The 24926-nt window shown below is 28.8% G+C and overlaps 1 protein-coding gene across 1 annotated transcript in view; it reads right to left on the bottom strand.

The window, feature by feature from the left end:
• LOC129962640 (calcium-activated potassium channel slowpoke-like) overlaps positions 1 to 24926 on the bottom strand; it is a 288136-nt gene that overhangs the window by 40119 nt on the left and 223091 nt on the right. Inside the window, exons 13-16 of the mRNA XM_056076504.1 lie at positions 19681 to 19793; positions 16866 to 17024; positions 15119 to 15195; positions 6671 to 6721 (exon numbers count right to left, since the gene is read on the bottom strand). Coding sequence (XP_055932479.1) covers positions 6671 to 6721; positions 15119 to 15195; positions 16866 to 17024; positions 19681 to 19793 — 400 coding nt within the window. The remainder of the gene's footprint in view (positions 1 to 6670; positions 6722 to 15118; positions 15196 to 16865; positions 17025 to 19680; positions 19794 to 24926) is intronic.

Here is a 24926-nt window from a genome sequence, read left to right on the forward strand (position 1 = left end):
TTACATATTCTTTTTCCATTGTCGAATATTCAATGATTCCAGATCTTATCTTGTTAAAGAAATTCCAGATTTGAACTCTGTTAACCGCGATGGCTCTTCCCAAAGCCTGTTAAATTTAGATAAGAATGCCATTATCAAGCTACAAACACTTGAAAATTTCTTTCTGTCTTGTAATCACTTCTAGTTTGTTTTTTTCCACTTCATCATTGTCTCTGTGTTCGCTGAGTCTAATCTTGTTCCATCTTTGTCTTCCTTTATTTTTGCTTTTCGACGCTAATGTTTAACTGTTTAACAAAAGGTTTTCCCTTAAAATGTTTTTTTATCCTTAATTTTTGGCATGTTTTAATTTCCCTAAATTTTTTTGTTGCAAAATTAGTAACTAAGTTACATTTGTGCTTTTTATAAAAGTTACAAACCTGAAAAAAAAATCATTTTTAAAATCCACCAAAGCCATTTCCCCTCCACAATTTATAATTTTTAAAGAATTGTATAAATTTTAATTCAACAAAGCGAGCGGCAATTAGGAAAAATATAAATAAAACGATTTAAAGTATATGTAATACTTTCCATAAATAATAACGGAAATAATAAAGATAAAATAATATTTTCTGTATATAGAAACAATTTTAGTGATTAGTAATTTAATTGAAATTATCAAAAAATTTTTCCGAAACCTTTTTTTGCTTCTTAATATTATATTTTTGATCACTAATTTTTGAAAAAACCCCAGGAAAAATCTACTCAGTAATTTGGCTTTCTGTGGCGTACAGACTATGAATTTTCACTCCATTTATATGGATGAAATATATTCACCCTATTAAAACGATTGTGGATAAACCAAACCGAACAAAGTATAATAATGAAAATACTATTTTTATTTCTCCATACTGATTTCTTTTTGCAAATTTAAAAGAATTCTTTTGAAAAAGTATTTGCTTTAATATAACCCAAAGAAATGCCATAAAGTCAGCAAATGCATCCAATCTATATTTTTTTAATTTTTTTTTTTTTTTTTGCCCAAACGTGCCGAGTGCTTTTATTCCTTTCCTTTCATCGTGATTTCTTTTTGAAAATTTATAATTAGTTATTTTATTTAGTCTTCATGCAAAATCTTTATTACTATTATTCTAAATTTTGTTCACACATGATATTTCTTACCAACCCATACCAATACATAGCAATTTCTAAGCTGAAATTGAAAAAAAAATGACCTTTATAATTATCCTTAAATTATCCATTACAGCTAAGTGGCCAATTAAAAAAAAACAACACTTGATTGCATATTACGTGAACAGATTAGCAATTTAATTTTGTCGTTATAACGTCCTGTTTTGAAGAAATGCAAAGGCTATTTGGGGATGGACCTCGTAAATTTCAATCAATATCAGATGACGACAACAGCAACTGAGCCAGCACACCCCTTGCAAACTTCCTCGGATGTTTAATATTCGATATCAGATTTAATATGTACCAGATTCACATAAGCGATCTATCGTGTAATGAACTTCAGAGTAATAGGGTTTAAAACCCGATGTCCTCTTATCGCGAAACTAAGACCTTACCAACATGTCACATCGCCCAAGATAAACAAGAAATGTCTTTCTCGAAAATATCTAGGAAAAATATTCTTCTCGGATGCAAAAAATAACGGAACACCAAATTTGTCTTTGAGAAAAAGAAAATATCTAACCTACTAATAAAAGTACACTTTTGAATATTTTTCTTTAAACTTGACTTATTTCAAGTTTGTAAAGAGGAAATTTAGTAATCGAATTTTCAGTCACTTTTTCATTTACAAAATTTTCAAATTTTATGGATGCTAATATTATAATATTGGCAGAACTAAATTATCAGTTTATCAATTGATTTTTATCAAAATCTGGTTTCTTAGTAATGCTGCCAGCTGTTAACGCTCCAGTTGTTTATCCCTCGATTTCTATGGGTTGGCAATCAGTTCATTTTCTATTGCATCCCACGTTTTTTTTTGCAGTTTAGAGTATTTATTTTTACAATTACAGATTTTTATTATTATAGTATTATCGTTTAGCATATAGTATCAGTTCGTTTTTTTTTTTTTTAATATTTGAATTTATTTACAAACAACGCATCTAAATAGTGATTTTTAAAATTTACGGAGTCAAAGGCTTTATGAATTTAAGAAAAAATTAATCCAAGATTACTTAAGAACTATAATAATGGATTATAATGTAACTTTAAAGAGAAAATGATGAAAATAGAAAAATTATTAAAAGTAGCGTTAAAAACTGTTTTTATTAAATTTATTTGAAACCTTTTCCAATTTCAAGCAATATATTTACTATGAAAGAAAACTATTATAAATATTTTTAATGGTTAGTAATTATTATTGCTATTAAACAAAACTATTTTTTTTTTCATTTAGCAATAGAAAATAAGTGAAAGCCCTTATTTTTATTTAAAACCTTTAGGGAAATGATGAGATAGCTTTAAACTTTAATTATCAAAATCTATTTTAACATATCTTGATTTCTTTTTCTTCCATACCTAAAATAGAAAAAAAGCAATTATATTGACGTTCATTTATCTTTCCGAAAGATTGAAACAAATCCACATAAATTTTGATACTTATGAACAAAAGAAATTTCCCATGAGGGGAAAAAAAAAGAAAAAAAGATCCATATTTTTCCAATGGAACTTCAAAATCGACGGATCCATTACTGGGGAAAGGGTGGGGAGTGAAAGGGGGGACGATAAAAAAAGTCATCAACAGTGGTGGCGCTACTGATGAGGCTGCGGAGATGCTCATCTCCGTTTCAGACCGGAAATGACGTCGTGAGTAGGAGATAAGAGAGAAGAGAACTTATTAAGAGTTCTGCAATAAAATTCGAAACGAGATTATGATCTCAAGTGTGTTCGATTTAGAACACTGGCTCGCATGATCTCTGCCGCAAGCGAGCGATATTTGAAAGATAAAGTTACGGCTTTTAGTGGGCTTCGCAGTTTGAATTTAAAAAAAAAAAGATTTTTGCTTTTATTTTAAAAATATTTCACGAATAAGCTAACACGTTTTTTTTATTAAATTAATAAGAATGCCGCATCCCCAAAATTGGTAATTTGTAGAGATAGTGACAAAAAATATTGACGAAATATTATCTATATGATTGCATCTTTTTCCCTCACTTTTCTTTAATTTGACTTGTCTCAAGTTAAAGATTGAATTTAAAATAATAATAAAAAAAGATGGAATTTTAGAATTGATTTTTCTTGATGTATTTTCTTATTGATAAAGTATAATTTTAATAGTATAATTTTGGTTATTCTTTGATATAATTAAATTTTGACGCCATATTAGTAGCACCACCTAATAATAATAATAATAAAAACTAGAAAAAAAATTGAGTTAAAGATTTTATAATAGGAAATAAAGTTATAAATTAAAGCAAAGTTGTGTGTGTGCAAAAGAAGGATAACCAATTTTTAACAGATTTAAAAAAAAGTTTTTAAAAGCTATTTTTATTAATTACTTTTATAAATTTAAAATAGTGAGAATGCCAAAGCCCGAAAAATTGGTAATTGTCAGTCAGGGTAAAAATTGTATAAACAAAGTTTTTGAATTTTTAAATAGATGTTAATATAATGCGGAATGTTAATAACGTTAAAATAATATCGAATGTTAATAATGTTAAAATAATACGGAATGTTAATAACGTTAAAATAATATCGAATATTAATAATGTTAAAATAATACAGAATGTTAAAATAATACAGAATGTTAAAATAATACTGAAATGTTAAAATAATACTGAAATGTTAAAATAATACTAAAATGTAAATGGATTTAGAAACATTGCATTTTAAGAACTTTGACATCAGTCTATAATAATAAGCTATAACATCCATTTAAAAGTCAAAAATAATCTGTTTTACTTCATTAAAGTATCGAATTTAATTAAAAACAACAACAACATGGTAGTTGTGATGTTAAATATTTAATTGCAAAGAAAATTTCTTGGAAACTGTACTGTTTGCGGTTGGAAATTAGCTTTGAACTTGTTGTGTCGAAAATGACTTTCAAAGAATGGTAAATGACAATAGTTAAAAAACTGGTAATAGTTAAAAGTAATGATTTTGATTATTTCACAAAAAACATGACAGTCCACAAACGCACACAATTTAAAATCAGCAATTTTCTGACATATATCCTAATATATATGGTATCCTGCCATAACACAGAATAACAATTATAGACCTTGACTATAATTTTTATGAATTTTATTTATTCATTTATTTATTGCATGAGGTTTTGGCATTAATGTAATTCATAAATAAGATAATTTTTTCCTTGAAGGTCGTAAGTATGCTGTCTTATACCAAATTATCTGTATCGAATTTTGAACACAATTAATCAAAAGGTAACGGAACTATATTACCAAACTTAACAATAAGTCAATCACTGAAACAAAGGCAATCTTTCTCATGTTTCAGCATATCCCCCCATGGAAGACATCAGAAATTGTATGAAAAGTTTCCGGCATAATGGTTGGTTTTTGCAGCTCTATTGAGTACAAAAAATAGCATGGGTAACCATGGGCAACCTCCTACCAATAATAGGAAGTGCCTTCTTCGAGAGAGGTTGTACTATGACTAACGATGACTCTTAGGACTTAACTATAGTTCCTGCTTTGTTGTTGCAGCGTCCGGACATTCAAATTTGTCCGCATGCCCCCATGCTGCTTAGAGCAGTCGGCTATGATAACCAGACTTAAAACAATATGGTCCAATATTGGGATAGTACATAAGGAAATCGAAGGGAGAACATTCCTACTGTTTGCTTCCGTCAAATGAAACCACTTAATGGGACACTACGAATGGTAAAGGTGAATTTGCACTTTTGAACTTTTGCTTCTCATAACACTTATTTCATTCAGTTGAATAAAATTTAGATATTTAGCAGCAAATATTTCATGAAAATTCTTCTCCAAAGTAGAGATAAAATTCTAAAGAGCTAAATTGAAAGAACATTCTTTTTTTAAATCATAATGAAGAAAAATAAGAATGTTATCTACCTCTTTGGATATATCTTAATAGTCATATTTAAAGAAAGAAACATAACATAGGTCTGGAAAAAAAATGAGCTTATAAAAAGTTCGAGTTGTGTCAAAAATAGGCACCGAGAAGTAAACTTACAATGATTAATTGAACAATAAAATGGATATATCCATACATAAAGCACTTGATGTATTAAAAATAATTTAGAATTATTACACAAGCGAAAATCAATCCATCTCAAGATAGTGATAGTTTCTGAAAATGTTTAAATTCATGTTTCCACAGAAATGTATCATATCTAAAGTAATGTGTATGTGCAACACGATTTCTTTCGTGCTCATTATCAAATGCAAATTCGTGAGAAATACAATGCATGCATAATAAAATATTTTATAAATTAATAGTCACCTTATTTCTGATTAAAGAAAAACAATTTTTATACTTTTCAGCCTCGGGCGACTTTCCCCCTTTAAAACGGAATTATATTAAATCGCTATTTAAGATAATTCCCTAATAATACCAGATATTTTCAAGCGAATTACTACTCAACTGCAATGATATATAAAGTTATCTAATTTTGAATAATTAACGAATGGATTTCTATATCTATTAACAGAAGGCTTAAGAAAAGGCTGAATTTGAGATCTCTTATGAAAGTTCATAATCTCTAGAAAAATGATAAATCAATTATTTAAAAACTCTTTTTAGCATATACAGTGAGGTAATTCTAAACGTTAACATTTATTGAAGTTAAAAGTAAGAAATTTCAGTATATTCACCGACTTTTTGTGAAAAGAAACCTTAACTTAAGGATCCTTAAGGATACCTTAACTAAGGTTACTTTGGAGGTGAAGTTTTAACTTATACCTTAAGGTTTACCTTAAAGATACAAATACAAGGCATCCACAAAATCTCTACAATTTCAAGATTTAATTGAGAAAACAAATAAATAGAAAAATATAAGACGAGTACGGGCACTTTTACTTCCTAATTACCTTTCTACAGGGAATTATTTGCATGAAATAAATCAAGGCAAAACTCATTTTCTTGTCACATTCTTTAGAACATAACATCCTCAATGGTAGCAATGGTGGCAGTTTAATCCCTCCTTTACTAAGAATTCCCTCTACCACCATAAATTTCTAATCCAATGCATAAATTAAAAAATTCTTTTGGCCGATGTTTTTCTTGATTCTATTGTTATAGAGCATATAAGTAATGATATGCAGATGCCCTCTAAACAACGATACACATATTGCATTATCTTCAGAAGTAATCAATTTATAAATTTGTGATTAACGAAGTCTCTTCAATCAAAAGAATATCTTAAGGGCAGAAATGCAATATGATCACATATATTAACAGCTGCTGAGTACGTGGGAGTAAGGGGATTTGATCGCCATATCTCAAGAATTGCGATATCGGAGTGAACGTTCTGAAATTGTAAAGTGATTTTGTGGACACTGTGCACAATTTTGAATAGAAGCACTTATCTGAACGCAAATATTAAAGAATGCCATAGAGACACATTAGTGCTTTTCGACTGGGATTTTTGCAGCAGTCCCAACTCAAAGGACGGCGCCTGGAAATCCAGATCGTAAACCAAATCCTAAAATCTGAATCTGGAAATGAGTTCACGTACTTGGTTTTCTAAACAGCAGCATCGCCCAGGCGTTTCTCTTAAATCTGTTTTCTACATCAAAAAGAAAGTGAATTAGTTACTGGAGAGAGAGTAAGAGAAGCGCAAAGACAGCAAGGCGTGCGTCTGGCAGAGGACGAACAACACAGAAAGCTGACGAGGCAGTGAAGAGACAGCCACCGATCTCTGTTTGGACCCAACTACGGGAAGCTTTAATAAGCATTAGAAACTGTCCACGGACGCAGATGGTGCATTCATAGCAAGGCATGCTATTAAGTCAGAGAGATTCAGAGCTGCAAAGTGTGGATCCGAATCCTGTCGAACACTTGGCGAAATCTTTTCTCATGCAAGAGAAAGAACAATTAAATTCCTTTAAATTATTTAATCTGGTGCTGCATTTAGTGTAATTCAAAGTTGTTGCCTTTATTACAAATAGCTTACTTCCTTGTAAAGAATCATTGAAAAGAAAATATCTTGTTTTTCAATGCAAATAAGATATTGTACAATATCTCCGTGATGTTGTTCATATTCTGCATGCTATACAATATCGTAAACATATCAAAAGAATATTGGTGGGCATTTTATATTAATAGATCTACAGATGTGCTGTAAGTTAATATCCATGATGACAGTGCCACATTCAAGTAGTAGCCTATTTCATGTTTCGTTATTGTGAAGCAGCTTCGTTGACATTGGTACATAGTGATTCATTATTTTTGAGTAACTTAACTTTTTTTTAACCAATATTGAACTATTGGATGAACAAGTAGAATTTAAAATCAAAATATGATTAAATGATTAATCTATATGTAAAAAAGATAAGCAATTCATAAAAAGTACGGAAGTAGTTTTGTATGAGGTCGTTTGAATCTTTTATTATCATACATCTGTTGTAAGGTTATATGAAGATTAACTCCTTTGTCTGAATCAATGAAAAAAACTGTAGAGCTGTCCATTTTACTATCATTTGAGACATTTCCATAAAGATAGTGACATAGATAACCTCTTGGATAGTGTCCATATGATCAAGGACTGTCTTATAAAACAATTATTACATATGCAAACAAAACGTGTGGCTTCAGCTGTAATATGTTAAATTGTTTCTACTTTAAATTATTTCCAAGGAAGTAATAATCATTTGTTACCAAGGCAATCACAATGAATTACCTTATCCTGTATACCAATCTCCTATTACCACCGCTTATCAGGTAAGCATATAATTTTCGCACAAACATTCCCTGTCTTGCAACCTACATCTAAAATCTGCTTTTAATTTTTAAAAAAAATACAACTTTATTTCAAAGAATTTTTGTAGATATAAGAACAACCTTTCGCCAAATATTTTAGAGAATTTTATATTATTAATTTCTATATTAAATAAAATGCATCGTTCTCGTCGGTGTTCAAGATAGTAATTTAGTATTCAAGTATTTAAAAAAAAAAAAGATTTTTCTCTTATTATCTCTTCTATTGCGATTAATCTGTAGTTAATAGGCATTTCATTTTAGAGCCGTCATTCTATAGTTAAATGAGAGCATCTTGGATTAATACTCAAATTGTTTTCCTCCAAAATTCATGGGCAGATTATTTTTTTGAAATGTTAAAATACGTTGCTAATTTAAAGAATCTTAATTATAATAATTATAATTACTAAAACCTTTCAGGATGAAAAAAGCAGATAATTTTATTTACAGCAGCTGTATTGCTAAAAAGACAGAATTCATATTTCATATTATTTTATTTCCTTTGATTAAATTTATGGTCATTAAAATAAAAATAACAATAAATAAATTTGCAATTGTAAATTTCCATTTATCTTTCAGAGCTATTTCAAATGATAAGCTATTCGATACTACTATTGGACTATTTCAGAATGGGCGTCTTTTTCACAAGACCATAGAATCATACAAGCAAATGTGGTAAATCTTAGGTTCAATTCAATTTTGAACTTTAAACCTCAAAAAGAAAATTGAACACAATCATCTTCCGATATACGTAACAAGCGTTTTATATAAATTCACAGTTATATAATAAATTATATAAAGAATTTTTTCATGCGCCTACAAATAATTTTATTTATGTGCCATCTCAATATATTTCTATACGTTTATTTATGTTTTTATTAAATTTCAAAATAAATTTTTGTACTTTGCCTGTCGATCTCAATTAATTTTATTTTATCTTGCTGCATATATTCAATCTTCTTAGCCTACTAAAAAAATACGTAGTTTGTGATCTCAAGTCCTGTTTTGGATTCAACTTATCTTTGAATATATTTCATAGATAAAATTATCCTATTTGAAGACTAACACTTGCTGTAGTTAAATATCCATAGTTGAAAAGCATCAAAGGATTACAAGTAAAGTAGAGAATTAACATTCTAGCATGGAATTTCTTCCATCAGGCAAACAAATTTACTTGAATCAATTGAAACATTTAATGGAGTTTCTCTTATTTGCTATAAATATTGATAGCTTTCATGATTTATGCCAATTACAAATTAAACGGGATTGAAGTACATGGAAGTTTAAGGAATCAATTTCTCTCGTAACTCAGTAAGATGATTGTACTCAATTTCAAGAACACGCCACCAGAAATTTCATCTTTGTTAAAGAGCCTCTCATTGTACTGATTTCAACCAATGATGAATACCTCTTTAAAGAAAGTTAAAATAACAAAATGAGAGATTGTAAAACAAAAATAAAACGTAATATAAAGTAAAAAAATAGAAACTAAAATCGAAAAAAACACGTTTTGTTAGTAAAAAAATATTTAAAAATTGGTTAAGTAATAAAAAATAAGTAAAAATATGTAAGTAACCCCCCCAAAAAAAGGGGGGGGGGAGAGCCTATTTTACTTATTTTAGATTCAAAATTTCATAGATAGACAGAAAAATTTCAGAAAAATGATAGAAGTGGGTGTCGTCAAAAGTTGTCAAGATTACAAGAGTGGGGATTTCATTTTTCTAGAACTACATTTTATAGCACTACATATTCTGAATCCTATGTTAACTCCAACGTTCGAGGGAATTTTTTTTCCAGAAATATCCGGCAATTTTGTGCACCTTGACCAAAAATTTGAAGTTTCAGTACAATTAGTGACTTCCATTTACACGAAGTTAATGTTTTGGAAGGAGCGTTTTGGAACATTTCAGAAGCTCGTACATACCATCGTGAAAAATTACTATATATTTCAAAATTTGAGATAAAATACAAGAAATATCCTTCCAGAAAAAGTAAGCATAAATTGAAGAACTGATCATGGCTAAAGCGAAGCTACAGCTTTTCAAGAGAATAATAAAATTGAGCTGAAGCTGTAAGAGATACAAGAAACAAGCAATTATTCGACAGCTGCCCGAGCTTTAATATTCATATTCTCTGCTCAAGAAGTTTGAGCAAAACCAGAACTTTAATTTTGAGTTCAAGAAAAGTGTTAAAATTAGACAAGGGATTATTTGTCACTATGATATTAAACAAAAGGTAGGAATTTAATAATGGCGAAAATATAATTATATCTGATGCATGGCAGGTATTAACTTTTAATGTTCGAAATCCATCAGTACAATTAACAGCATTCTATGCTACTTGCTTCCAGTGATGTCGGATAAGTGTAAAATACGAATCAGTACTTGTTCTACTGACCAGTATTATATCTCTTTAAAAGTCTCTAAAACATTTCAGAAGCGAATGACACGAAGTGGTCCCTTTTTCTCTAAATCAAATCATAGTTAGACTGGCTTTAGTTTATTAGTTACGATTTTGAAGAACAAAAACGTCTTTCACGAATTGAGTTGTTCCAAAGATTCTTAACTCGGAATCGAGCTGTTCCAAAGATTCTTAAATCAATAGATAGTTTGATCCAAAACATCAGCAGAAATGTTACTGATTAAACTATTCCGCTGATTCCACGACATTGAAAACGAATTGTACAAATAACTGATAAGTGCATTGAAGGACTATATACTTTAAAAGCCAGTACCTATGTTGTATCAGATGTATTATATTGTTCCTTCGATTAAATTTCTAACCCTTGTAATTTGATAACGTTACTTTTAATGTTATTTATCAAGACAAAGTTATTTCATATTCTTAAAGGCAGAGTTATGAAATAAATATATATTTCGAGTTTAATTTAATTTTCGAAGACCAAATATTTAGATTATCAACAAATAATTTCTGCAGCGACAAAAAATTTTTCTTGTCAAAATATTGTTCTTTAGAAGTTTAAAGTTTTAAAATAATTAAGAAAATGAATTTCAGAAATAGTTCATTACTAATACCCTCCACTGTAACAATATTATTCATGGCAGTATGATACGATAAAGCATATATGAGAAAGAAGCGAGATTCATTTATTATTAGACAGTTGTTTTATTAAACAGAGATCGGCCAGAAAGAGTGTAAATGCTAGCTTTAGAATTTCTGTGCTGACATTTATTTTAAAGGAAAGATACATGCGTTAATATCACATTGAATTCTGTATAAAAATATAATATTTTATGTACGCATCATGCAAAAATACATATTATCCTATTTAGTATTCATAAAGTTTTAGCTGTAAATTCATAGCATAATGATAAACTTATTATTTAAACCTATAATCTATTATATTATAAATTCACAAAATTAAAAATTATTGGACAAAGTTTATCCATAAATTTTCTTTTTTATGTGTTGAACAAAATTTTATCTTCATTTTAAAATTATTTATAAGGTTAAAATAAAGCTCTGGAAGGTTTATACAAATTTAATAATCTGCGAACCAAGAAGTAAGAATTTTCGGTATATTAATAAAAGTCATTTTTCAGATTTTTTATTATCAATAATAACTGAATAAAATTATAGTGAAATTCATAAATGTTTTACTAATGTTATAAATATAAAATTATAACATTTCGTGAATATTTTAAATTGTTTTCCATTCTTGTTCCTTAAACGATTCAACACAATTTCTATACTCTCACCATCGAACTTTAGTTGTTTTATTTGAAATTTTTTTCTTACCTGAAATCAGATGCCCGATTGTCAAACCAACAGGAATCCATTACGTGTTTATTTTGAAAAATTTGGAAACATTAAAAATTAATTTCATTGGTATTAAACAGGGTGTCCACTTTACTCTGGCTCTAGAAGCTAATTTCTAAACAGTTAGTGATAGACATGCACTTCAATCAAATAATTATCTGAATAATACAGAAAGTTCACGATTCACGTTGTTTGAGCCAATTAATAGACTCACGGAAAAATTACGAAGCTTGAATATTTGTACATTCCTCTTACTATATTAGTCACATTTAGCAAAATATCCTTGAGAATATCCTTGATTTTAAACAAAAAAAGATCAAACCTTTTACGTTTGGCTAAAATTGACTGAGTCATGAAATTTTGAGTTTTTCAATTTTAGATAATTTCAGACCATTTTGATGGTCACTTAGAGAAAAATTCGTTAATAAACGTTTCCTAGCAGCAATTATTGATTAATTTGAAATATATAGAAATATTGCGCTTCATAAATTGAACAGTTTTAAGTACAGACGATTATTTAAACCATTTTATTATTTTAGTTATTTAAATTTAGTTTATTTAAATTATTAGTGCTTCAAAAATATTTTACTTAATATGAAAAGTAAGAGCAGATAATTGTATGAAAACGCAGACTTCGTTATTTTTTCAGTAAAACACTATTAATCTCAAATAACGTAACATATGAATCTTCACCTCATTTATAGCATTTCTCCAAATGGAAGTATCTGAATTCTCAAAAGTTTTAGAAATTAACTTTTGTATAAAAACGCAGACTTCGGTATTTTTTCAGTAAAATATTAATTGCCTAAAATAACGTAATATATGAGTTTTTAACTCATTTATAGAACTTTTCCAAATGGAAGATATGAATTCTCAAATGTTTTAAAAACTAACTTTTTGACCGTGTAGAGTGGACATCCCGCATAACATATAGAATAGTTAAATAATAATAATAATAGTTAAATTACGGGAGTACATAACGGTTTTGATACCAAATCATAAAATATTGCTGATGGTGGTTGACTGTTTCTTTTCAAACTGTCTTTTGCCAAACGAGCCAAATGGTAATGACTATTTTACAGAATTTTACCTCATTTCTACTATTCGGTATAGATAAGTAAAAAGAAAATGTAAAAAATAGCTCACATTGAAAAATTTATGTATATATAAACTTTAAATATATTTGTTTCAGTAATGACAAAACAAAAGTCCAGTATTATGTTTTAAACTTCATATTCATTTAAAAGAGGTGGCGGCTGTAAATATATATACATAAGATTTCCTCAAATTCTATTTTTCCCTTTTCTTAATTAAATCAAATCGGGTAGCTAAAGTTCGACGGTGAGAGTTATATTTTCTATGAATATTGAACTTTTTTAAAACAATGCATATCTTAAAGTACTATCAATAATCTATTCAAATCCTAATTTCTTTAAATTTCTCTAAAGCAGAGTCCAGCATGAATCTGTAGTTTGACATTGGATCTTAAAGAATTCTTTTTATTAAATCAGTTCTTCGATCACGATCGTATCTATTTTTAAGAAACTAAAAATTGGTGCCGATTAAAGTCGATGAAAATTGTTTGGACTTCTGATTTACATAAAGAAATTTTTAAAAGCTGCAATGGTTGAGAGCGTTATATGAAATGCAAAATAAAATTTTTAAAACTCTCGGTAGTAATTTAAAGTTGGTTCATAAAGTTTAATGTAATGATGCCATTATTAAGAATTTTCAACATTTGAAAGTGGATATGGCAATGAAAATGCTCTTTTCTTACAGATTACATCAAAATTATCAAACAATTACTTTTGATCAACATATAATGCCTTTTCCTCAATCAATTCTTTGCATTTGAAACATGAAGACACTTTTATGATTGTTTTGGATAGCAAAATTTGTTTTGCGAATAAAAGGAGTTGGCAAGTGGTTAAAATATCAGCAAATTAAGAAATAAAACCTAATTAAAAACAGTTACTAGCAAATGAATTAGAAATCCAAAATCATTTTTGAGATTAGACAAAATGTCTTGTCCCATATGAATTTCATGAAAACTTCAACTGATCTATCATGGCGTGGAAAGGTTTGGCTAGTTTGAAGCTACTATTATTAGAAAACAGAGCATTATCTAAAGATTATATGAACATTTTTGGCTATTAGTTGGCGATCAAAATATTATTGTATTTTTATTCTGCTAAGTCTTTCATGGATGATGAAGCAGGCTCCATTCACTGCTAAGGGACTGCTAAACAGTATTTTTGTGAGCATAACTTTGAATTTCTACATTTATCCTGCTCCTTGGGTTTCTGCATTTCCTGAACTTCCACATCCATCTGAAATTCTAGATGCGAATTCTTCCCTACACACATGAGTTTAGAGCAGAAATTCCTAACCTGTGATACGTATATCGCATAAAGGACTTGTTCGAGGTATACGAAAATAATCATGGCAATGACGAAAACCACAGAAATTAAGATTAAAAAAATTAAGTGTACATTTTTAAGTCTTAATAAAAAGAGCGAATCAGAAAAAAGTTTTTTGACGAAATAAGAAAATAACAAGACCCATAATTGTTTACAATTGTAGTCACTAACGTAATGTGAGGAATCTATGTATTTACTGTTGCTTCGCTAGAACCACTGTTCTTTCAAACCTCTTTCTTTTAACCTTTCTGTTTAAGATAATCTAGAAAAATCCAGATTCCTTTTAAAGGTTCAACATTTTTATTTGAAACACGATTAAAAACAATTGTCAGATTTCAAGCGCAAAATTATTTAAATGCTTTTTCATTCGTTCTGACATTGAATTAATACTCTTATGAAAATAGAATAAAGACAAAATGAAAATTAAATCCTGCAAATGCTATTAAGTTAATTCAAAGCTTTTGACTCTTAAGCCAGCATAAGTTTTTATCATTATCAATAAAAACATTTTGAGTTGAAAGATGACTGGTGGGATACAGGGCATAAAATGTAACTGTAGAGAATATTCAAAACTAAATAGATTATTTAGAGTGAAGATATAAATATTGAAAATCGTTTATTAACAATTCAAACGGCAGAAAATGAAGCGAGTCCTTTAGAAAACGTTTGAAAAAATTAGAGAGGACCATCCACTTTGACAGCCAATATGATATGAAGATTTGCTTATCCAATGATTGCTATTTTGGGTAAGTGGGGGTTAAAAACATTCCTGTATATCATGGAATCATCTCTAACTGAATATGGATTGAAATTAGGGCTAAGGGATATGCAAAAAAATTATAGTGATTTATGATTCATTGGTTAGTAATTATAATTTAAAAAATTGATCGCAATTTACGAAATCGATCCATGCGGAACTCTGCCTCAGAGTATTTTTAATAGAAAAAGTAAACGCGAGAACAAATATGATGCCATACAGAACACGTTAACTCGAATGACGGACTTACGGTTTTTGCATTTGCATTTCTTTATCTGCTTCTCATCCCTGATGTCTTCGTGGCAGTTTTTGCAGTAATACCAGACCCTGGAAAGAAATTTACAGGTAATTACATATTTTTCAAATGGTGAAACCATGAAGACAATAAAAAAACTTAAGTCTAACTAATTTTAAAAAAGCTAAATAATTTTCAAATGATACTTTTTAGAAACCAACTTTGTTAGTTAATTTAATAAAGATAAATAAATTTAATAAAAAAGATTTTCAAAAACATAGTTTTATTGTTGAGAAGTATAATAATTTTATTTTATTCATCTGACACCTTTAAACTTTAATTTATAATGCATTACTTATGTTAGTAATTAACAATTAATAATTTTTTTTCAAATTTTGTAGCAGGCAATAAAATGTTAAAACTGAGCAATTAGGAAAATAAATAAGTTAAATAATATTCTGTGGATACTTTCAAAAACCGAAGCAAATAAATGCATTTAATAAAACCGATTTTCAAAAGCATACATTTATTAGTGTACTAAAAAGTATAATAATTTTTTTTATTCATTTGATACTTTTTAAACTTTAATTTATAATTTATTATTAAAAATATTTTGGAATTTTTGAATTTATTCGGTCTCAAATTCATCACCATGTGCTAACCCTAATATTGAAACAAAACTTAGTGCCTAAGTATTTATGTTACGTAAAATAGCTACTTGACTGCCTAAGTTATTTATAATGATTATTTTATTCCTAATAAAATAGTGAAATAGCTAGAAATATTAAAACAGCGAATAAGCTCTAAAAATGCTTCCATTTTATTATTCAATATTTATATTCTATATTTTCTATTTTATTATTCTATAAAAGCATCCTTTATTTTCAATAATTCTAAAACATTAAAATAGAGAATTTCTTATGTCGAAATGTTAGCCCATCAGGTAATGAAGGAAGATTGAATTACAAAATTCCGTCTTTAGAAACAGGAAACACGAGAAGTTAAATAAATGAATATAAATAGAAAATGTTTACCGTGATTAAATTTTTGAAAATCTGGACAATTAAAATGAATGTTATGCTTACATTGTAATTGTGAACTTTTGAAGTTAATTTGAATATTATTTTACGTTATCAAAAATTAATTGCTCTGAATTAGCATTCTAAGCGTTAGGGACGTTGGAAATAACGATTCCAGCATCATAAATAAATAAAACAAATCGTAAATGTCACACAAAAGTATCGACAATGCGTACTTTCTGATCAATTATATTTTGGAAAATGCTTTTGTTCAGAGTGCTTATTAAAACTTTTACAATAATTAAATGTAACATTTTAATCACAATAAAAGATTAACGAATTAATATTCTGCAGTAAAATATAAGTTAACTAATTAAAAAATATATTATTGGTTAAAACGTTATTCCTTTATAGTCTGCTAATATCATTTATTTCTCACATACATTTAGTACTAGATTACAATATTTTTTATTTTGAAAATAATAGAGGAAACATGAAAGTATAAAATGTATTGCTGAACGCAATTGAATTTTTTTACTTATCTAATAAGCAACATCAGATCGTTCTTTTAAATTTCAAAAGTTATAATTTTCTACATATAGAATGAAAAAATATTTTTAAGTACTAAGAAAAAAAAAAACACTAGCAATATTATGCAAATAGACGAGAAAAATCGAGGAGCAAACATTCTCCGTATGCTAAAAACGATAAATAACCTATATTGAGCAAAATGTCATGTTTACCTTTTGACTTCATCCGCTGACTGTGCAATAAAGAATCCTTGGGTGTCCGGAGTAAGTTTAGTTTGACTTTTGGGGTTGATGGAAATTTTCGAGTCGGAACCATCGTCGTTTATGATTTCAATAGCCAGCAATAAAAGTTTCAGTTTTACAAAGCACAACCTAAGGAAGCAAACGCACAAAAAAAAAAAAAAAAAAATCAGATATGGAAACAAGATTTCTAACTAAATCGATTTTTACCAATCAACTTTTTGAAGAACCAAATAAAGTTCAGAAGAAAAATACTTTTTATACTATAGTTTTCATCTTTTTGTATTTCCAAGGATTAATATTGTAATGTAATACAATTGTAAGATTGAAATAACATTATTAGTTAATAAACACGTAGGAATTAAATAAAAGTTTTTGGAAAATATTTGCCAAAATTGCATAGAGTGATATAGAGAATCAAAATAATAATTTTTTGCTTGTTCGGAAAGGCTTTGTTTAATAGATTGAGGGAAATATGCAGCATAAGATATTATTTTTCATTGGGATTTGCAGTAGGCATTCGTAACGAATCCGAGATGTGCAAATATCTGCCTTATGTGTGAAGTTGAAAACGGAAATGGTAGAGCTGCTCTTTGATTGGACAATTAACCAGTTCCAAGGACACATCTGTGGAATCAGCGGCAGTATTCACTGGCATCAAGTACATTTCTTATTGGCATCAAGTACGAATATTGTCTTCTTTCACTGCCTACACTTTATGCAAATCAGTGGTTCATAAATCGAAGGAACTTGTGGACCATTAAGGTAGAAATGTAACCATGTGCGAAAGCTCCTCTCTGACATGAAGGATGAAACTTCCGGGGAAAGTTCTGGGATTCCCCCTTGTAATTTTTTGAAAATTAGGTTATTAGAAAGTACATTTCTAGACACTTCTTCACACATTTACCTGTAAAAACACTCCAACTTCAGGAAAAGTAGACAATAAAACAATTTTAACAATAAGTTCTCACTCAAGAATACTGAGCATATAATACTGAGATAAAGAACACTGTACTCACTTTTTGTATCAACCTTGTTTTCATTCTTTAGAATTAGAAAGCCTAGATAGTTCCCGGATTTTGATGTGATTAAAAAATGTATTTTATCTTTCTTTAATTAATTTAACATAATAAATAGCTAGTTAAACTAAATAGCTAGCTAAAATAATCTGATGCTCAAATGTCTGTGAATATTGTTGGTGTATCAGAGATAGAAGATGAAACGGCTTTAGCAAAGAATTACATATTATTTAAAACTATTTCTAATTTATCAATTGAATTTAAATAAATTAAAGAAGAAATTAAGTCATATTTATATTTTTTTCCTATTCAAAAATTAAATCACAATTCAAGTTTTATAGGAATAAATAGTTTTTTGCATAAAAAAAAAGGTAAACATATTAATTAAAGCTATTTGTAAATTGTTAATTTAATTTAAATAATTTGAAAAAGAAACATAAAAACGCATTAATTCTTGAAATTATTTTTCTGTTTACTTTAAATTAAGTCTTAGGAGAAAGGTAATTTATTTTTGCATAAAAATAAATAACAAATCAATTTAAACTATTTATTTAAAAAAATTACTAAAACTATAAATTTAATTTAAATAATTTTGAAAATTAATTAGAAAGGGTATCAATATTTTGAATTATTTTCCTGCTTAAATTAAAAAAGTATTAAGAAACAAATAATTATTTTTGTATAAAAATCTCAAAAATGAATTAAAAATATTTGTAAATTGTTATGTTAATTTAAATTATTTTGAAAAAAATAGGGAAAAAATGTATCTCTTATTCGACCCCAAGAAGCCGAAAAAATTTGTAAATAATACAAATTCTATCGATCATAAAATTTAAGGAAAACACTAGCACTTTATCAAGCATAACTTGTCAAATTTCCTTTCTGTCACTTAGCTCTTACAATACTTTTAATAATCACATAATCTAATTAAATAAATTTAAAATTTCAGGGACTCATAGACTTCGCGGATTTCAGCTTAGATACTGAAATTTCATTGACACTAATTAAATATCCTTTGATCAGGTTTTTGGATTTTGAAAAAGTTATAGAATTTTTTTCTGAAATTAAAGTTTAAAATGAACAAAAATAAATGTAAAGACGCTGTTTAATCTACAAAACAATTGTATTAATAAAGACTATAAACAAATAAAGAATTATTTTTTACACCTTATAATTTAAAAAATTAATTAAAATTGGATTTTATAATGTATGTTAAACCACTCCACCAACATCTATTCTTAATTGAAAAAACACCCTCTATCCTTTCCTTCTGTATAAAATATTTCTGCATAATATATATAATATGACTATGAAATATTTCTGGAGAGACGTTAGAATCTTTCGGAGTCAAATGGATTTTAAATATGCAAACTCATCTTTTCAGTGTACTTCATTCATCTCAAAAAGACAGCACCATAATCATTTGTTTGTTATTTTCTAGAAACCAATAAGTCATCGATAAGTATTTATAATCAAATATCTAGTTTAATTAATTGATTCTTTTACTGGGTCTTCACATGCATTATCAGTAATAAAAGCATTTGATCTTAAAAAAAGTAAAGTACTTTTCGACTTTTTTTTTCTCATACTGTAAAGTACTTTTTGACTTTACTTAAGGCCTTCGCCCTAATTATTTGACATGTGTCTGTCTCATCACTGACTAATTAAATTACTGGTTCAAGACACAAGATTTAATTTTAAATTGGTAATTAAGTTCGATTGCTTTAACAGCTGTTTAGACAAAAGATAAAAATTAAAGTTTTACTTACTCTGCCGCTTGAGGGAAACTCATTCCCACAAAAGACGAGGAGAGAGTTTCAGTGTACATCTCCATTCCAGTCCCGCACAGGTAATCATTCTGCCATTTGGGTGTGTCTGGACTCTATAGGGAAAGAAGCAGATCGTTCAGTTTAAAAGAAATCATGGAATGTCAAAATTCTCTTCAGAAACTTAAAGTTTCTGAAGAGAATTCTTCATCCAGCTTCGACTAAGCGAATCTGGATGACACATTTTCGAAGAATATGTGGTAGATCCCTTGTCAATCTGTGTTCACGGCAAGTATGGGATTTGCAAAAAATATTGTTATGATATTTCCTGGGTTCGTTTGGATAGTGGGAGTTATATGGTGTGGAGAACGCTCAATCAGTAGGTGGGAGTAGAAAAAAAAACAATGACGTTTATTTACACGAAGACACACATGACAGCACAAAGACTACAATTATATACAGCATAGAAGACTATTATCTTCAGCCGAGACGTGCAGCATACAACCAGACTCTACTGCAGACAGTAGCACACAGCTTAGTTCAGCACTAGCTTGACTCCGTCGCTGTACCGCTAATCACTGGAAGACCAGTTCTTCACCGTCGATTCGTACCACTCTTCACCGTCGATCCCGACTACTCTTCTCTGTCGCTTCTGACTACGACGACTCAATTCACGACTACTTCCCGGCAGCTGCAGCTCCTTTTATAGGTCTCAGGAGGCGGGGCTAGAAACCTCTCAACCAATCAGGAACGTTCGAGGCGTATCTCGGTTCCTAATGGACGGATCGGGAAAATTCTCGATGTTTCGGGTATAATATATTTTGGCGCCAAAGTCGCCAAATTCATCGCCAAGTCGCCAAATGGTTGCCAAGTTTGTCGCCAAACTCTGGGACCTCCTATGGAACCAACTATGGTCATCACAGATTCGTCACACATGGCATCACAGATTCGTAACATTATCTATCAACTATAACCTAAGCATTTGATGATGAGGCGTCGTTTTTGCCATAGAACAAGCTGAGAAAATTTCTTGCAAGAGTTACTTTGCTTTCCTCCAATTCTAAAAAACTTATTCAAAGAATATGGATTGACTCCCTTGTCGAATTGTATTGGTACCAAGTATGTAACGACAAAATGATCTTCCTCAACGGCAGTCCACTTTGAATTGTTGTTTATAACATAAAACTCTGCTGCTTGTGGAATTCCAATTACACATAATCGCTTCTTTTAGACACACTTGCCATTTCACTTTTTGAAGATATGTCTTTCTGTATTAAATAAATCTAGGTAGGATAGTCAGTCTACTCAGCTTAGTACTATTGCCTATCAGGGGTTACACAGTACTTTCGCGATTATGTATTTCTATGAAACTATGACTATTCTGTGTATACCTGGTTTATTTTTAATATTTGTCTAAGTTCGTACTTTGAGTTTACTATTTCTTATCTTACAAATCTTAGTTTCTAGTGATATGTTTATGTTCAGTAGGTTCTCAATAATCTTAAAGATATCAAAGTAAAATATCGCTGGAATAATAAAAACAACGAATGATCAAAAACGCACTTAAATAACAAAACCTGTATTATCACACAAAATATACGGGATTAAACAAAATATTATATTACATGTAATTAATATTACAAAATATGAATCACAATCTGTTGTATACACCATACGAAGATCACTCGTATTAACATATTGTGGCATTTTTATCTTTCACACATTCTGCATCCTATTGACAATTACGGATCCAACTGAAGGGTCAATGTTGGCCTAATGCCAGATTGTAGAGATATCCTTTTTCATTTATATAGCTTTTTTTGGACACATTCGGAATGTTTGACATTATGCAAAATAACAAAAAGGAAAAAAATATCTTAATTTCTTCACAAATTCATGTATATATTGTATCGGGGAAGATAAATAATATCTGCGGATGATTGAGGTAACATTTGTAAGAAAACCTAATATGAAGGTCAGAATAATTTATTTGTAGGTTTTGTATAATTTCGGATTCATTTGCTGAATTCCATACCTATTGTCCTTCATTTTCATTCATTTATTTACTTTTATTATTTCTGAGTAATCCTTTGATTTTACTTATAGACACATACTACCAACGGGAGTTAAATTTTGAAGCTGATTTCACTTGAAGTAAAATCTACTATTTTGGATGTTCAATAGATGACGACAAAAATTGCAGCAACCTTAACTGAAAGTTTCTACTCCTCCGAATCCCGGGGGGGGGGGGGCACCTCGAAAAGAGGATGAGATGCTTCCGGTATGATGGTTGGATCTTATCACCCTGGAGGTTGCACAAAAAGGTGGGGGATCTGGTTCCTTCCATCGATGACGGGAAGTATTTCCTTCGGGAAGGGCTGTACCGTGACTGGTGATGGCCCTTAGGACTCAACTACTGTTCCCTCCAATGTTGCTGTTGCGGCGGTCCGGTCATTCAGTTATCTTTATCCATGTGCCTTCGGGCGGGTCGGAGAGTCAGTGATATGAGTAACCCCCTCCCCCCCAAATAAAAGTAAAAACTCTTGCTATTATATGATAAATGTATGATAAATTAAGTTGATCGAAATAATCATATCGTGACACCATTGTTGAGTATTTTAATCGTATTCTAAAGAGCTATTTAGCTGTTCCACAAATAAGGAATAGAGAAAATATTAAATATAGTTATAATAGTAGAAATTCCACAAAATCTTCTGGAGTAAAATGTGTTATAAAATTATATACTACTTTTCCCAACACCAATACATGCAAAAGATGTTCTAGAAATACCCATATATAGCTTTTTTTGTGAACTTACTGGCGCTTTTGGCAAGTGGCTAACCTTATTTCTGCTGCTCTCTTCGGCAGCCTATAAGAATTAGTGAGAATTTGATTTTCAAATCAGACAAATTATATTAAAGTTTGAAGCGACATGATATAATAAAGCAATTTAGTTTTTCGATAAAATATGTTGCTTCTTGATTTTTTAATAAAATAAATTTCTGATAATAATAAAAGGGATTTTATATTCACGTATATGATGGCGTTATATTGCACATGTCCACGTCGAAGCGAATTAAAAAAAATATTTAGTTAGAGATTTATTTCGTTAAAGGTAAGCGATATTTTGCAGTTTTTCCTCGATAACTCTCGGAAATATTATCACGCAAATGTGTATTTTTATATAATTTAAAAAAAAAATTAAAAAAATATTTTGAATGACATCAATATAATTGCCATGTATTTTTCCTGAATTTTTATAATTTTGCTAAATTATTATTTAAATAATTTTTAGCAAAAATTTCATTACTGCAATGAAATTCAAATTACTTTCATCATTTCATCAAATATTAATTTGCATGATTATCTTCTGTATATTGTTCAAAGCTGAAGAAAAAAATATTCTGAAAATTATCCACGCAGTTTAAATGAGGAATTCGAAAGAAAAATTACATTTCTGAAAAGATAAAGCGCCATTTGAAATATATTATTCAGGTACTAAAGTTTCGAAGTACTTAGGTTTTAAGTTTCAGTATGTCATGGGATTTAATTCTATTAAGAAGGTTCATGCGCACATTAAACGAGAACACAAATATAAATTAACCAACATGGTTCTAATTTCTATTAAAATTTTATTTTTAAAAATACTTTACTTTTGGAATAATGTATATCAAATTAAGCGTAAAAGATATAATTGAAATTAAATGCAGCCAATAATGACTAGTTGGTCCCCAAAGACAGATAGTATTTAATGTTTCTGAATTTTTCTTCTATATGGCAGCCGAAACGATAATGTTTTTTTTTCATTCACAGTTCTTTAACTGGAAGGTCATAAAATAATAACACATGATAAATTAAGATAACTAAAACGGTCATAAAATGTTACAGCATTTAAAGTATACAATAATATTTTAAAGAACCATAAAACTTTTTTTTTTCAAATGTGACAAAGAATGTTAAAAATTAAAACAATAAAAATTATACAAAATCTACTGTCATAAAATCTGTCTTAAAAACATTAAATACTTTCCCAACACCAGTGCATGCATAAGACGTTCTAGAGATACCCATTTGTAACTTTCGACATACTTACTGGGATTTGAGGCAAGCGCCAAAATTTACTGCCGCTACTTACTTCGAGAGCCTACAAGAGTTAATGAGAATTTGATTCTGAATGCAGATATATGTTTTTAATTTTTCCAGTTTAGTTAATTTTGTTAAGAACTTTAAATTCACTTAAAGCTATTATTTAAAACTTCGTAGCTTATTTTTGTTTTCAAATAAACCCTAGTTCATTTTTCTATTTAAATAAACGCAAATTCAGTTTCATTTTCACATATACCCTAATACAGTTTTGTTTTCAAATAAACATAAACTCACTTTTATTTTCACATAAACACAAACTCACTTTTATTTTCATATAAACCCAAAATCCTTTTTGTTTTCAAATAAATTTTAATTCTTTTTTCTTTTCAAATAAACTCTAGTTCATTTTTGTTCTCAAATAAATGTTAATTCATTTTTATTTTCAAACAAACCCTAGTTCATTTTTGTTTTCAAGTAAAAGCAAACTCACTTTTATTTTTACATAAAAGCAAACTCACTTTTATTTTTACATAAAAGCAAACTCACTTTTATTTTCAAATAAACGTAAAATCCCTTTTATTTTTAAATAAACCCTAGTTCATTTTTATTTTCAAATAAATGCTAATTCACTTTTATTTTCTTATAAGCCCTAGTTAATTTTTGTTTTCAAATAAACACCGATTTCCATACTGTAATATTTCATTTATAACAAATATTATAATGAAACACCAAGAAAATGTTTGTTTTACGAATTTATTTATGTAATACTTAAATGAGAATAAATGACATTGAAATGTAAAAGTAACTGATTTCATAAAATTTAAAAGATTCCTCAAAGATGATGCGAAGTTACGGAATTATACAAATTATACCGCAATTTTTTAAAAATCTAAAGTCATATAATAGAAGAAAACTAAATAGAATTTCATAATCTTGTATATTTTTGTCAAAGTCTATTGTAAAAGGAATCGAAGTCAATGAAAAGTATGTTCTAAACGGTATCCTTGTGGTATCTCATTATAATGTTTTCTCCCATTTGTAGATACTATTATGACTACTGCACGTGATATACAGTGGATAAAAACACTGAGTGTGCTTAAGGTAAAAGTGGTTTTAAAGTGGACTTTTAAGTTGGAAAATATTTAATAAGTTCAAGGTCATTG

The sequence above is a fragment of the Argiope bruennichi genome, chromosome 3 (assembly GCF_947563725.1).
Source record: "Argiope bruennichi chromosome 3, qqArgBrue1.1, whole genome shotgun sequence".
In the NCBI taxonomy this organism is placed as follows: Eukaryota; Metazoa; Arthropoda; class Arachnida; order Araneae; family Araneidae; genus Argiope; species Argiope bruennichi.